Genomic DNA, 15,973 nt, shown 5'->3' with positions numbered 1-15,973 from the left:
CATCTAAGGGACCACTATCCATGAATAATGTTGTGGGATTTATCCAGTCTTACATTAATACCATGGATGCAGTATGTTCACCTAATTTGAAAACAATTGGGAAACATTGTGTCCTTTGTATTTAGGAGTAATATTAGTGTTGTTGGATGCAGGTAAGATCATTCCATGTTACCTCATTTAATTTTTGCAGCTGTCTAGTCTTATGATAGTATTTCTATTTTATTTTATTTTATATTTATTTATTTTTTTTGAGACAGAGTCTCCAGCTATTGCCCTGGGTAGAGTGCTGTGGTGTCACAGCTCACAGCAACCTCAAACTCTTGGGCTTTGAAGCAATTCTCTTGCCTCAGCCTCCCAAATAGCTGGGACTATAGATGCCCACCACAATGCCTGGCTGTTTTCTGGTTACAGTTGTCATTGTTATTTGGCGGGCCCGGCTGGATCTGAACCCACCAGCTCTGGTGTATATGGCTGGCATCCTAGCCGCTCGAGCTACAGGCGCGGAGCCAGTATTTCCATTTTATACTCGTGGACACAGGCTCAAGAAAGTGATTAGTCTTGGTCATATGGCCATGCTTTTAGCATATACCAAGCCATACTGCCTTTTTTCTAGGCCTCTTTTTCTTATGATAGCCTATTAAGTTTATAGAATATTTTGGAATATTCTGTAGACTGAAATTTAGCGACAGGATATTTGATCAATATACCATGTTTGAGTTTCCAAGCTAATTTGAGATGTTTTTTTCTCCTCAGGTATTGGCCATGTCAAGCCGCTCATGGTTGAGCTATTCTTACCAATCTCGCTTCCATCTCACCCCTCTGTCTTACGAGACCCTGGAATTTGCATCTGGCTTTGCCTCAGAACAGTGTCCTGAGGGCATTGTAGCTATCTCCACTAACACCTTGAGGTGAGTATGTTTCATGTTTGAAGCTCAGCAGAAAGCCTTTTTTCCAGGAGCTCAGACTGTTTGACGCCAGTGTTAGAAGAGGTCAAGATATGGCAGAGAGGCGACAGTGGCTGCGGGTCCTGGCCCGGGAGATTAGGAGCGAGCGGGGACCCGTGGCACATCATAGGGGCTGACCGAGTGCCCTCTGTCTGCCAGCACAGATGGTCTCTTCCTCCCCCATGTAGCCAGCTCATGTCCCCGAGCCTAGGCACTGGATTTGGCAAGGGTACGGACCCACGGCCAGCGCTCCCAGGGCTCCTGAGCCAGCGAGAAGCGTAGCTGCTCCAGATGAGGAGGAGAGTGGGACAAGGGTGGAGGGGCGCCTGGCTGGTTACCTGCTGCTGCCCATGCCTCCCGGCCCCCCGGAGGTCTGGCCATGCGTACACTGTGAGTGCAGGTGGTCGGGAGTTATGTGCCAGTGACTTCGGAGGTAATGCTGGCTCATTTTTGACTGGCCTGGGGAGAGTAAATAAACTAGGACCTACAGCACCAGTGGCCTGGACAACAGACCCCTGTTTGGGGAGATGTCAGCAAAGGATCAAATCATCGATTTGTTAGCAGCTTAACATCTTTATTGATTCTGGTAACTCTGATCAGTGCTTTTGTTTTCCCTCAAGTACCTCCAAAACCATTGAGTACTTTTTGCTGTCTACATCTCTTCGAGTAGTATTACTGCCTGCATACTTACCTACTGGTATCAACAAGGAGACTTAGAACCAAAATTTAGAAAATCATTTACTGTATCATGTTTTCTATCATCATGTTATATATATGTGCAAACCTATACTTCCATGATGTGGGAAGGTGAGGCTGCCCGGGAGAAATACTTATCAGGACTCTTCAATTTGACAAAATAGGACAGAGAATAATTGTTGGATAATGTATCCTGAAGAAATCTTCTGCAGAAGTCGGATACATGATTTTCATGTTAATTGTAAATCTAAATTCCCTTTGCAAGGGAGACATATAGATCATTTTGCTTTTCCTTTTAGAGCTAATGCTGCACTTAAAATATTCCAACTTTCACTTTTGAAATTAAAATTTTTTATAATGTAACTGCATGGCAAAAGGCTCTGTAACAATCTTGCATTTTAAGACAAATATTCTTTTATTTCTGTTAAACTGAATGTATAATTGTTCCCTAGGCACCAACTTTTGCTTATAAGTACAATTAAATTTCACATTAACAAAACACAAATGGCAAAAAGACAACTTTGTGAAGATCTAATTATAATAATAAAATAATTTATACAAAAAAAAAGATATGGCAGAGAGCCAGCTCTTTACCATAAGACTCATGTGTTGAAATTGAAACCTTTATTTGGCTCAGGATTTCAGTACTTGGGAGCCAAGTTTCGATGTTTGGACTTTTTTTTTTTTGGCCGGGGCTGGGTTTGAACCCACCACCTCTTGCATATGGGACCGGCACCCTACTCCTTGAGCCACAGGTGCCGCCCTAGATGTTTGGACTTTTATAGTCTGTTTAGACTTTTAATACTTAGCAGTATAATCCAATCGTTTTGAGATTTGAGTTTTTGGGTTTTTTTGTTTGTTTCTTTGAGATGGGAGTCTCACTGTGTCATCTAGGTTAGAGTGCAGTGGCGTGATCATAACTCACTGCAGCTTCAAATTGCTGGGCTCCAGTTATCCTCCTACCTCAGCTTTCTGAGCAGCTGGGACTATAGGCACCCGCCACTGAACCCAGCTAATTTTCCTATTTTTAGTAGAAACAGGGTCTTGCTCAGGCTGGTTGCAAACTCCTGACCTCAAGTCATCTTTCCACCTTTTAAGGGCAACTAGTCTGTCTCAAATATGACAGTGTTAGGCTTTTTAACAGCACTGCAGTGAAAAAACTAATACATCATTCTACACGTGTGAATAAATCTGTGGGTTAAATTCTTAGATGTGGAGTTAGTGGGAGAAAGGATGTATTTCACGTTTTAGAAGATTATACTTACTTGCCTATCATTTTTCCTTCCTTCACTCAGGTTCCATATGTTAAATCTGAGATCCTATGTTTTATTTTGTTTTTAAGTTTTTCTTTGGAGTGAAATAGGCTCTAAGTTGCAAAAATTCTTATTTTTCCCCTGTATTCCTTTGTTCAGTCTTGGCTGCCACAGTCAGCAGGTGTAAGAACACTTTTTTCTGGCGTCTGTGGTGGAACCTGTAGTGGTAGACAGCAACTGCTCCAGCTCTGTCAGGTGGATTCACTCCCTGTGTTCCTCGTTCCAAACCGTTTTTCAGGTTTGGGGCTCAATGCATTGTTGGCTCCACATTTTTTTTTTTTTTTTTTGTAGAGACAGAGTCTTACTTTTATCGCTCTCGGTAGAGTGCCGTGGTGTCACACAGCTCACAGCAACCTCCAACTCCTGGGCTTAAGCGATTCTCCTGCCTCAGCCTCCCGAGCAGCTGGGACTACAGGCGCCCGCCACAACGCCCGGCTGTTTTTTGGTTGCAGTTTGGCCAGGGCCGGGTTTGAACCCGCCACCCTCGGTATATGGGGCCGGCGCCCTACCGACTGAGCCACAGGTGCCGCCCATGCTCCACATCTTTTTTAATTCCAAAGTTTTGTTTGGTATTTCAGGTCTGGTGTCATCTCCTATTTCATTTTCTTTGTAAGTTTTTAACCTTTTAATGTACAGAATATTCGAATTACAAATAACATTGCACGTGATTAGAAATCAAGTAACTATATTTCTAAGAGTACTGGATTCTGCCCATTTTGCAGTTTTGCTTAAGTGTGCATTTTGATGTCATTTGACAGAAGTTGTGGGTCTCCATTTGCTATCTCTTACATCGTCATAGATTTCCTAAAGCTGAGGTGATTTTCCTTTAAAGGGCATCCATCTTGTATGAAACATGATCAGTACAAATACCATATACACATATATTTAGGAAATTGGGGTGCTTTATAACACATTTGGTTGTTCTTTATTTCAGTTTGTTAGTAATCGAGAGGAAATTCTAACTTTCACCCTTGCGTTATCATTGGAGTGATAAAAAATTTCTTCGATGACCATAACATGTGTTTCCCTGGCAAAAAAAACCAAAAAAACAGAATTGCCATGAACAATTGCTGAAGATGGGGACCTTTTCTGTAGTATATTGTGTCTCCCATGCAGCATCTGGATCGTAAGGCTAGGTCCACATTGCCTAGTTGCCAACATGGGTATCAGGGATTGATGTGTTTGCTGTGACTGCTCATGGTCCACTTCTGCACTGATTTCTAGGTCCTCAGCGAGTGACCTGTTAACTCCCTTGCCTTTTGTTACAGGATTTTGGCTTTGGAGAAGCTGGGTGCTGTCTTCAATCAAGTAGCCTTTCCACTGCAGTACACACCCAGGAAATTTGTCATCCATCCTGAGAGTAACAACCTTATCATCATTGAAACAGACCACAATGCCTACACTGAGGCCACAAAAGCTCAGAGAAAGCAGCAGATGGCAGAGGTAATGAGACTGACATTCAGGGGTTCACTAAAAAGGTGTGTGGGGCGGCGCCTGTGGCTCAAGGAGTAGGGCGCCGGTCCCATATGCCGGAGGTGGTGGGTTCAAACCCAGCCCCGGCCAAAAATCACAAAAAAAAAAAAAAAAAAGGTGTGTGAAATGGTGTTGAAAAGTTTAAATCCCTGTGATTTTTTATTATATTCTTTGTTATTTTTAAAGATCTAAGCTCTTTAGTTCCTTTAAGGAACTTAGATGTAGAGGTTTTTGTGTGACCCAGGACTAATAGACTGACCTAGGTTTCTTCAGAATTTCAGCTCCCTCTCTGGAATAGAGGTCTTCACTCCTTGAGCTTCTAAAATAGACTGTTATACATTTCTTGGATTCAGGCCCAAAGGGGACAGCTTTCATATTTCCCACAATACCAGCTCTTTCCAAAAATCATTTCCCAGCAAAACCGGATAGCCACAACTATATTAAACTGTATCTAGTCTGAAAGAGAGGAGGAGATAAGTAGTGTTGGCAAGGGAAATTAGATAGGTTAGGTAGAAAAAATATGGGTTTCATTCTTACATTCTCAAACTTCTGGTCCGGTATTTGCCAAAACCAATGTTCTTTTTGGCATTTTCTGCTAATATGTAATGTAACTGGCAGGATCTGGTTTTCCCACTTTTTCCTTTAATCTTGATTTTAAAAAGTACTGGTTTTGGAGGGCAGACTTTGTTACTTTATATATCATGAATTCTCCCTGGTGTATTCTTGCTACTTAATCTACTCATATTCAGCCCCTACCTCTGAACTCACTGCCTTGCTTTTTTCATTTAGGAAATGGTGGAAGCGGCAGGAGAGGATGAGCGGGAGCTGGCTGCAGAGATGGCAGCGGCATTCCTCAATGAAAACCTTCCTGAATCCATTTTTGGAGCTCCCAAGGCTGGCAGTGGGCAGTGGGCCTCTGTGATTCGTGTGATGAATCCTATTCAGGGGAACACACTGGACCTTGTTCAGCTGGAGCAGAATGAGGCAGCCTTTAGGTAAGGAACCTGATACAATTCAGGCTTTGGTGGACTAGGACAGGAGCTGTCTAGGTGTTGATTAAGGCCTGACTCTTGCTGCTTTCTCTGTATATAGTGTGGCCGTGTGCAGGTTCTCCAACACTGGTGAAGACTGGTATGTGCTGGTAGGCGTGGCCAAGGACCTGATACTGAACCCCCGATCTGTGGCAGGGGGCTTTGTCTATACATACAAGCTTGTGAACAATGGAGAAAAACTGGAGTTTTTGCACAAGGTAGGAATCAGCCAGTGGTTCTCCTGGATCGTAGGAAAACCCACTTTTCCTTGACTTATGGGTCAGATCTTCTGGGGTCCCACTCTTCGATTCTAATCCACCTCTTGGCAGCACATGGAAAATGCTGGGCCCTCTATACTTCAGCTACCCTCTCAGTGCCTGAGAGTCCCACAGGAAGCCTGTGTGCCAACCACCCATGATGGGGAGATAGATGCACACTGAAATTGCCCCTTATTTGCTGTCTTACTAAGTAGGCAGCAATTGGTGGCCAAAATTCAGCAGTTTAAAGGAATACATTTTCTGGGCAGGCCCTGATTAATGGGCTCACAATTTCAATTTGGGAAGATGGAAAAAGTTCTGGAGATGATGGTAGTGGTTGCATAACTTAATGCCACTGAAGTATGTACTTAAAATGATTAAAATGGTAAACTTTATGTTATATATATTGCTGTGATATATGTTATATATATTCACTGTTACTCCGTAGTGCCAGTTTAACCAAGCACGGGTTCTAGGGCAGCCATTCATTGGGTACCAGAACTTATTTTCATTTGTGGCTTGATCTGCTTGCTGGGTAAAATGGAGAACGTGGTACCTGTTTACCCAAATACCCTGTATTGTCAAGGCTGCTGTCTTTGTGGTTTATCTCTTACTGTCTTCCTGACAGGTCCTATAGGAGAAGGCACTCATGGATGGAAGGGTTTGGACTGTTATGTGGCTCTATGTTCTGATAGCTGTGTCACCTGCTTTTCCTTTCACAGACTCCAGTGGAAGAGGTCCCCGCTGCCATTGCCCCATTCCAGGGGAGGGTGTTGATTGGTGTGGGAAAGCTTTTGCGTGTCTATGACTTGGGGAAGAAGAAGTTACTCCGAAAGTGTGAGAATAAGGTAAATGTGCTGGCTTTGGGGCTAGGATTTAGCTGTTGGGATAATGGGAGGCATTGGAGTGGTGGTGGACACTGATTTTTAAAATTATGTGTCCCTATTGGGACTGTGCTGTAGTCTCCAAATTCCAGCTTTGGAATTAGTCCTTTGAGTCTTGAAACAGTAGGAGCAGAAAGATCTTGTTGCTTGACTTCTTCAAACTCAGACCGGTTTTCCATCCTGCTTGTTTGTATAAGCTCTTTTTCTCACCTTCTGGGGCTTCATTGCTCACTACTGTTCTGCAGAACTTGCATGTCAGTCTTCCTGTGGTTTCTGAACTCCAGTCACCCCATTACTGTCCTTGTTTTTCCCAGCATATTGCCAATTATATCTCTGGGATCCAGACTATTGGGCACAGGGTAATTGTCTCTGATGTACAAGAAAGTTTCATTTGGGTTCGCTACAAGAGGAATGAGAACCAGCTCATCATCTTTGCTGATGACACCTACCCCCGATGGGTCACTACAGCCAGCCTCCTTGACTATGACACTGTGGCTGGGGCAGACAAGTTTGGAAACATATGTGTGGTGAGTTGATGTTTACTTGGGTTATATCCAAAAAAAGCTGGTTTAATTTGTTCACTTTGGATAAAGCTGAGGACCTAGGATTATAATCCCTAACACAGGAAGTAAAAATGGGTAAAAAATTTAATCCTACTAAGGCTGTTTTTAAAAAATATGTTCTTCCTAGCACTCTGGGAGGGCAAGGCAGGTGGATTGCCTGAGTTCACAGGTTCCAGACCAGCCTGAGCCAGAGTAAGACCCTGTCTCTAAAAATAGCCTAGTCAGGCATTTTGTCAGGTGCCTGTAGTCCCAGCTACTTTGGAGGCTGAGACACGAGAATCACTTGAGCCCAAGAGTTTGAGGTTGCTGTGAGCGATGACACTACAGCACTCTACCAGGGTCAACAAAGTGAGACTTTGTCTCAAAAATAGAAGTTTTTCCAGCCTGCTTGGTTCCCCCTCTTTGTTTGCCTCTCTCTTCCCTATGGAGCTTGACTTAGTAATATTTTCTTTTCTTTTTTTTTTTTTTTTGTAGAGACAGAGTCTCACTGTACCGCCCTCAGGTAGAGTGCCCTGGCCTCACACAGCTCACAGCAACCTCCAACTCCTGGGCTTAAGCGATTCTGTTGCCTCAGCCTCCCGAGCAGCTGGGACTACAGGCGCACGCCACAACGCCCGGCTATTTTTTTGTTGCAGTTTGGCCGGGGCTGAGTTTGAACCCGCCACCCTCGGCATATGGGGCCGGCGCCCTACCCGCTGAGCCACAGGCGCCGCCTGACTTAGTAATATTTTCATGTTATGCTGGAACTTTGGCTTATCTTTTTAACCCCAGCTAGATTTGTCTATGTTCTTTGGTTTGTTTTTTGCTCTTGGCTAGGACCTTTGCTCAGGGCGGATTCTTTTGAGTTTCTCACTCCTCACACATAGCTCTGCCCACCAGAGCAGGCAGGAGACTTGGCTTGCTTGCAAGGACTTGGGGCAGACATGTTGCTTGGTGAGCAGATACAGGACCCAGCACTGTGATTTGTGTCACTTTCTCATAGGTGAGGCTCCCACCTAACACCAATGATGAAGTGGATGAGGATCCTACAGGAAACAAAGCCCTGTGGGACCGAGGCTTACTCAATGGGGCCTCACAGAAGGTAAGATTACAGAAAGGCCCAGGGAAGGCATCGGTTAGTACCTTTTTTATTGCCCTTACTGAAAAAATGGTTTGTAATTAGTTATCCCCTGTGCACAGTCTAGAGTCTGCTGTGCATGGTCCTTTCTTCTTAGAAATCCCTGGGCTGATAATACTTAGCCTGTGATGGATGAATGCTGGGTTTGATGTCAGATGACTAAATCACTTTATGCTTCTGTAAAGTAGAAATTTTTCTGAGAGATTTTATCAATCAGTATAAAAATATTTTTGTAAAGTAGTTGAGTTCCTTAGATTAGTTGATTGTAAGGTTCATTTCCAGTACCAACCAGTTTGTCTCTAAGGTGGGCTTCCTCTGCTGTAGGCATGTACCTCTTTAATGGAGCATCTGTGGACTTCTGAAAATAGAGCTGTTTTAGAGGGCAAGCCTAGTGATTGCTGTTCGTTTATTATTTAATTTCCTGTGGTTTTATGATCTTTTATTGCAGACTTGATAAGTTAACAAAAAAGTTTTAGGTTATAATTATTCATGAGAAAGGATCTAACTTCCTATTTGTATGATATTAATCTTCAAGTAAATGATGAGAGAAGTTTAGGTATTTTTAGATTTTAGTACTTTCTAGATTTTGATAGATGGTGAAAGGTACCTTTGGGGGCACTGATTGCTCTTGGGAATCTGAAACAAGCACACCAAGTTACTAGTCTGCAACTTTGACTTGCAGGCAGAGGTGATCATGAACTATCATGTTGGGGAGACAGTGCTATCGTTACAGAAGACCACGTTGATCCCTGGAGGCTCCGAGTCACTCGTTTATACCACCTTGTCAGGAGGAATTGGCATCCTTGTCCCATTCACATCCCATGAGGTGAGGCTCACACATTGGTCTTGTCTTGGCTTTCTTAAGGTGTTTTTTTTTGTGCCATATGTGCCTAACGGTGCAAATCCATTTGTCTTCACTTGTAACTAGGAGTGTTCTGGAAATTATAGGGTAACAGACATGCCTGTGGTGATAGGAATTTATTTTCCACCCTGGGAAGGCTATTTGTTTATACTAGGATTTGGTTTGACTATAATGTAGATATAAGGCTATCTTGAGCCTAAAACCCCAGAACTGAATTCCATAGACTAGGTAGGATGAGATGAAGTCTTTTGGTACACCTGTTGCCTCATGGAATCACATCTACTATTGGCCAAGTTTGATATGTTTCCCAGTCAAGGAAGCTGGGATTAGAAATTTTTTTTTTTTTTTTTTTTGCCCGGGCTGGGTTTGAACCCACCACCTCTGGCATATGGGGCCAGCGCCCCACTCCTTGAGCCACAGGAGCTGCCCGGGATTAGAAATCTTTTTTTTTTTTTTTTTTTGTGTGTAGAGACAGAGTTTCACTTTATTGCCCTTGGTAGAGTGCCGTGGCGTCACACAGCTCACAGCAACTTCCAACTCCTGGGCTTAGGAGATTCTCCTGCCTCAGCCTCCCGAGTAGCTGGGACTACAGGCGCCCGGCTATTTTTTTGTTGCAGTTTGGCTGGGGCTGGGCCTGAACCTGCCACCCTCGGTATATGGGGCCGGCGCCCTGCTCACTGAGCCACAGGCACCACCCTGGGATTAGAAATCTTAACTCACGGCTCGGTGCCTGTAGTTCAGCGCCTAGTGCACTGGCCACATACACCGGAGATGGCAGGTTTGAACCTGGCCCAGGGCCTGCCAAACAACTACAATAACAGCAACAAAATAGCTGGGTATTGTGGCGGGTGCCTATGTTCCCAGCTACTTGGGAGGCTGAGGCAAGAGAATCTCTTAAGCCCAAGAGTTTGAGGTTGCTGTGAGTTAGAATGATGCCATAGCATGCTAGCTTAGGGCAACAGCGTGAGACTCTGTCTCCAAAAAAAAAAAAAAAAAAAAAAAAAGGCCGGGCGTGGTGGCTCACACCTCTAGTCCCAGCGCTGTGGGAGGCCGAGGCAGGTGGATTGCCTGAGCTCAGAGGTTTGAGACCAATATGACCAGCAGTGAGCCAGAGTAAGACCCCATCTCTACTAACATCAAAAACAGCAGGACAGCATTGCCAGAGGAAGAAGAAAATGAACAAAAAAAAAGGAGTACTTCAAACGAAGAAAAATGAGCAAGAAAGCTGAAATTAAAAAAAAAAAAAAGATGAAACAAATACAATAGAACCTCCATAGTTGACCGCCTCCTTAAGTTGACATAATTTTCATAGATTGGACATGCACCAAATGTATGTGTCAGTGCAGTAGGCCTAGTTCCTTATGTTGACCACTTCTGTGTATTGATCAGTTTGTTACAGTCCCTTGGGTGGTCAGCTTATAGAGAGGTTCTGCTGTATTTACCATCTGTTTGGGTGGTAAAGATCAGTGACTTGTCTATTCATGATGTTTGTGGAAATCATAGGCCAATAGGCAAAGTCATGTTTTTCTCAGTACAGATTCTTTACTTCTTCCATCAGGACCACGACTTCTTTCAACACGTAGAAATGCATCTAAGATCTGAACATCCTCCTCTCTGTGGACGAGACCATCTCAGTTTTCGCTCCTATTATTTCCCTGTTAAGGTAGGTTGAGGGAATCTGGGTTGAAAGGGAGATCCTTAGGCCATTTCATCTGGTCTTTTCTCTGGGCCTCTGCCTTTTAAAAATTAGAGAAGTCCTGATTAAAAAGCAGTAAGAGAGTGGATTGATGGAAGCAGTATGGGGTGGGGGCTTGCGTTTAGTGGTATTTGATTTTGAGAGTCCTCTTTCCTTAGGGCAGACTACAGCCAGAGAAAAAACTTCGCCTGTTCTGGTAGTCTGAACTCAGGGGTCAACTTAGAGTAGTGTTCCTGGTTCTACAAGTAGGATTCTGGGGGAGAATAAAAAGCTTACAGTGGTGCTTTAGCTTATACCATTTTCTTTGAGCATCTAACTTTTCCTTCCTCTGTTCTTCATGTCTTAGAATGTGATTGATGGAGACCTCTGTGAACAGTTTAACTCTATGGAGCCCAACAAACAGAAGAACGTCTCTGAAGAACTGGACCGAACTCCACCCGAAGTGTCCAAGAAGCTTGAAGATATACGGACCCGTTATGCCTTCTGAGTCCTTCTTTACTTGTGGGCCTTGCCCAAGACTTTGTGTTTTGTCCCTGCCCGTGCCCCCTACCATCACCACCACCACCTGGCTTCTGCCATATGGCAAAAATGTGACTGAATAATTAAGACTTTACAAAATGAAAGTCAATAGCTCTTTCCCCTCACCCTGAATGACTGGTTTCCCCCTAAAATTGGCAGTGAGATTTGCTGCACTTTTCCCCACCCGGTATGTAATAGTAATCCCCCTGGGTTCCAGTGTGGAACGTGATGCGCTCCATTCCCCAAAGTCATCCCTGCATTGGTATTCCAGACTCTTACTGACTTTTGTACACACACTTTGTTTTTCCTGTAAATACAGTTTTGTACAATGTTGTCTCTGCAGGAGGGAGGAAGGTAGGCTAAGGTGGGACCAGGTTGGATAGACTAACTCCTGAGTTCTGCCACTCTGGAGCCTAACCAGAAATATAAACTTAGTTTTTAAGGTAACAGATGTATGTGTCTTTTTCTGGGGGTGAGAATTCAGGTGGGAGATTGGAGCCCAAAGTGGAGCTAGAAGAGCTGAGAACACTCCTCCTTTACAGGCATATACTTGGGCTTCTGGCACCCTGTGACCTCTAGCCCCCAGTGGTTCTTTGTGTTGTGCTGATGAAATTTAGGCTCAGTAACCATGTGACCATCCACCCCTCTTCCCATTGTCTACTGATGTAGAGTGGCTGAGTTTTCTTCCTATTACAGGGCCCTACTACTCTGAGATCTTGGAATGAGGGGTTTAGCATAAATTCCAGCTGGGCTGTTTTTTAACAGATGGGTCTATGATTCCTGAAAAGATTTTTGGCCCCATGACCGTTAGGAAGGGTCAGTAAGTACAGAAGAACCCAGATACCTACCCTTGGGAATGCTTGGTATATATGCACCCTGTTTAAGAGAGTGGGGGCTGTCTCTTCACACATCTTAGGTAGGCTCCTGAGGGCCTTTGGGCTCCTCAGAACTCCTGAGAGTCTGTTAGTCAGAAGTGGCCCAGTTCAGAATTGTTCTAGCCCACACCTGGGAATCTCTACTCCTGCCTCACTGTGTGGGAAGCTCTCATCTTCCTGGCACATTGAACCTGGGGAAACCTGAGCTCACTGTTCTCAAAGAAAAGCCTTTCACCTGCATGTCAGCCACCCAAACTGAGCAGATTCTCTGTGGGTGAGACTCAAAAGTGGTGATGATCAGACGTGATCCGATTGAATGATCTGACACGAACAGTCCAGAGAGGGTTCTTACCCTCGGAACTAAGTATCTCTTTAGTCATAACTTGGTTTTAGATCAGTCAGTATAGACCTGGGTTTTGGCAGGAGTTGAGTCCCTAAATAACATGCTTTTTTCTCACTTAGCTCATAGATTTGCATTTGGAAAGCCTTATTTCAGTGCTCTTTTTTTTCCTTATGGTCCTAAATCCTTTCTGTCAAATGCAATAATCTGAGAAACTCAGCTTAAATATTTGATCAGTGGCTCTCTGTTCCTGTTGTGTATTCAGTTTGACTAAAATATGTATTCTTCCTATAGTAGTAAGGGTTATGTAAGATAGGAAAATATGTCACGACCAGTCATCCTCTGCAAGTTTATCCATCAATTTGCTTGTTCTCATTAAGAGGAAAGGCCCTGGCAAGTGGAAGTTCTGTTGTGCCAGAGCAAGAAATTACACTTGGATATGCTGAGAGAACAAATTTTGTTTTTATAAATGTTGCCTGAGAACCTACAAAGGGGTTTTAAGAACTTGCAGTGATTGGATGTGGTTTAGTTACAAGTCCCATCTGTGACATTGTCAAGGGCATCTAATTGGCTTCTGCAGTTTGAGTGACCAGGTAAATAGGAATTCTCCAACCTTGTAAAACACATTGGAGGCTGCTGCAGAACTTGGAAGGGATAATGTCAAGACACTCAGGCATCTGCCTTTGGTTATTAGGTTTGCTCTCATCATGCCTCTGTCAAGTCCCTGTGGCCTAGATCTAAGGACTGAAAAGTTTTCAGCTGTCTCAGCTTTTCCCTTGACCTTATGGGCAGAGGTTCTGCAGATGTTGTTTCCTTTGGAAGATCCTTGCCAAGAATTGCATTCCTTTGGGGGCAGGGGGTTCAAATTGGACTGCCAGTGGAATGTTGCTTTTCTTGGTTAGTGTAAGTGTATTGTGGGACAGCTGCTGGGGCCGGGGAAGGCTTCTGGAGGTCTCAGGTAGTGATGGTCTCCAGAATTTGGGCTGCTCCCAGGACTGCAGTCTTGCTTCAGGTCATTAGAAGGAAGCCAGAAATGTTTAGACATTCTTCCAATGAGATTGACCTGGCTATGGTTGGGTTTGATTTAGAGACAAGAGTCTCACTCTGTCAGCCAGGCTAGAGTGCAGTGGTGCAATCACAGCTCACTATAACTTGGAAACTTCAAGCAGCTTCCCACCTCAGCCTCTTGAGTAGCTAGGACTACAGGCACATGCTACCATGCGTGACCTACATTCTGTTTTCCGTTCAAAATAGAAATGGCATGTTTGAGTCATCCACTTGTTCATTTGCATATGGGATACTGTGTGTGAATATTTTATTAACACCCTTAAAATTATTTTTTAATTGCTATATTCAGAGCTTAGAAAAAACATCTCTGCTACTAAAAATCAAACTTTGTCCAAAAAAATAGCAATGGAGGGGAGGAAACATATGACTCTGGGGCACATGGCAGGGACTCATAAAAACACCTGTTAGGGGTGGCACCTGTGGCTCAAAGGAGTAGGGCGCTGGCCCCATATGCCGGAGGTGGCAGGTTCAAACCCAGGCCTGGCCAAAAACTGCAAAAAACAAACAAACACAACCTGTTTGGTCATAGTTGATCTACATTTGGGGACATGATGGCCCGTTATGCCACAAGCCTGTGCAGATCTGGCAGACTGAAATCAGCGTTTCTAGGCTGTGTGCCAGTCTGAACCAACACAACCAAGAGCTGTTTCTTTAGAAGTTTTGAAAGCTATCGTCAGGAGACATGCTAACCTACTAGGAGAAGGTGCTAAATTCATTTACTCTAGTATTTACTATGTGCTACCTCCTTACAGATTTGCTCTGCACTCAGGTTACAGGGAGAGTTGTTTTTGTTTTTGAGACAGTCCCACTGTGTCATCCTGGGCAGAGTCCCTGGGTGAAAACCTCAAACTCTTGGGCTCAAGAGATCCTCTTGTCTCAGCCTCCCAAGTAGCTGGGACTACAGGCGCCCACCACAATGCCGGCTATTTTTTTAGAGACAGTGACTTGGTCTTGCTTAGGCTGGTCTTGCACTCCTGAGCTCAGGCAATCCGCCCACCACGGCCTCCCAGAGTGCTAGGATTACAGGTGTGAGCCGCCGCACCCTGTCAGGGAGAGTTCTATCCTGTCAGTCTCTGTCCCTCTTAGGTTGGTGGTGAGGTGAGTGGCAGCAAGTTTCAGAAGAGCCCAAAGCCCAGCTTTGGGGCTTTTAGGAAGAAGTGAAAAGGTGCTACATCTGAAAATTGAGGTGAAGGTGGGTAGCCCAGGCTTTTAGGTCAGAAATGGTAGAAAACCTGTCATAGTGATTCTTAACCCCAGCTAGACAGATGTCAGGACAGATTCCTGGTTTCTGCCCTTATTACTTTTTTTTTTTTTTGTAGAGACAGAGTCTCTTTATCACCCTCAGTAGAGTGCTATGGTGTCACAGCTCACAGCAACCTCCAACTCCTGGGTTTAGGCAATTCTCTTGCCTCAGCCTCCTGAGTAGCTGGGACTACAGGCTCCTGCCACAACGCCTGGCTATTTTTTTGTTGTTGCAGTTTGGCCGGGGCTGGGTTTGAACCCACCACCCTCAGTATATGGTGCCAGCACCCTACTCACTTAGCCACAGGCGCCGCCCCCTTTATTACTCTTAAGAATCTGCTGATAGCTGGATGAGGTGGCTCATGACTGTAGTCTCCACACTCTTGAGAGGTAGAAGCAGGAGGATCACTTGAGGCCAGCCTGGGCGACATAGCAAGATTCCATCTCTACAAAAAATAAATTAGGTGTGGTAGACTGCCCCTGTAGTCCCAGCTACTCAAGAGGTTAAGGCAGAGGATCGCTTGAGTCCAGGAATTTGAGGTTGCTGTGAGTTATGAATGTGCTGCTGCATTCCAACCTGGGCAACAGAGCCAGACCCTGTCTCTAAAAACAATAAATAAATACAAATAAAATGAAAGAATCTCTGCTGGTGATATCTGGGCATCTGCATTTCAGTTCAGTTTTAATGATCAGTAGCTCTGATAGGGAATGAGAGAGAACATTGCGAAGGCAGAACATGATGGCTCATGCCTATAATCCTGGCACTTTGGGAGACCAAGGTAGGGGGAATACTTGAGGCCAGGACTTTGAGATTGGCCTGAGCAACATAGCAAGACTCCATTTCTACCAAAAAATAAAAAAATTAGCAGGGCGGCGCCTGTGGCTCAGTGAGTAGGGCGCCGGCCCCATATGCTGAGGGTGGCGGGTTCAAACCCAGCCCCGGCCAAACTGCAACAAAAAGATAGCCGGGCATTGTGGCGGGCGCCTGTAGTCCCAGCTACTCGGGAGGCTGAGGCAGGAGAATCGCCTGAGCCCAGGAGTTGGAGGTTGCTATGAGCCATGTGACGCCACGGCAATCTACCGAAGGCAATAA

General features: G+C 44.6%; 1 protein-coding gene and 1 pseudogene across 1 annotated transcript in view; both read left to right on the top strand.

The window, feature by feature from the left end:
• The window catches only part of SF3B3 (splicing factor 3b subunit 3), a 57,277-nt gene extending 45,475 nt beyond the window's left edge, over nt 1-11,802 (top strand). Inside the window, exons 17-26 of the mRNA XM_053607196.1 lie at nt 754-908; nt 4,222-4,396; nt 5,216-5,421; nt 5,519-5,675; nt 6,437-6,562; nt 6,913-7,125; nt 8,144-8,242; nt 8,961-9,104; nt 10,699-10,803; nt 11,183-11,802. Of these exons, the coding sequence (XP_053463171.1) occupies nt 754-908; nt 4,222-4,396; nt 5,216-5,421; nt 5,519-5,675; nt 6,437-6,562; nt 6,913-7,125; nt 8,144-8,242; nt 8,961-9,104; nt 10,699-10,803; nt 11,183-11,323 (1,521 nt within the window). The 3' untranslated portion in view covers nt 11,324-11,802. The remainder of the gene's footprint in view (nt 1-753; nt 909-4,221; nt 4,397-5,215; nt 5,422-5,518; nt 5,676-6,436; nt 6,563-6,912; nt 7,126-8,143; nt 8,243-8,960; nt 9,105-10,698; nt 10,804-11,182) is intronic.
• On the top strand, nt 1,324-3,190 carry LOC128569503 (transmembrane protein 243-like; annotated as a pseudogene).
• Nucleotides 11,803-15,973: the final 4,171 nt, after the last annotated feature.

Source organism: Nycticebus coucang, chromosome 2, assembly GCF_027406575.1.
Source record: "Nycticebus coucang isolate mNycCou1 chromosome 2, mNycCou1.pri, whole genome shotgun sequence".
Taxonomy (NCBI): Eukaryota; Metazoa; Chordata; class Mammalia; order Primates; family Lorisidae; genus Nycticebus; species Nycticebus coucang.
This window is presented reverse-complemented; position numbering and strand designations above follow the sequence as displayed.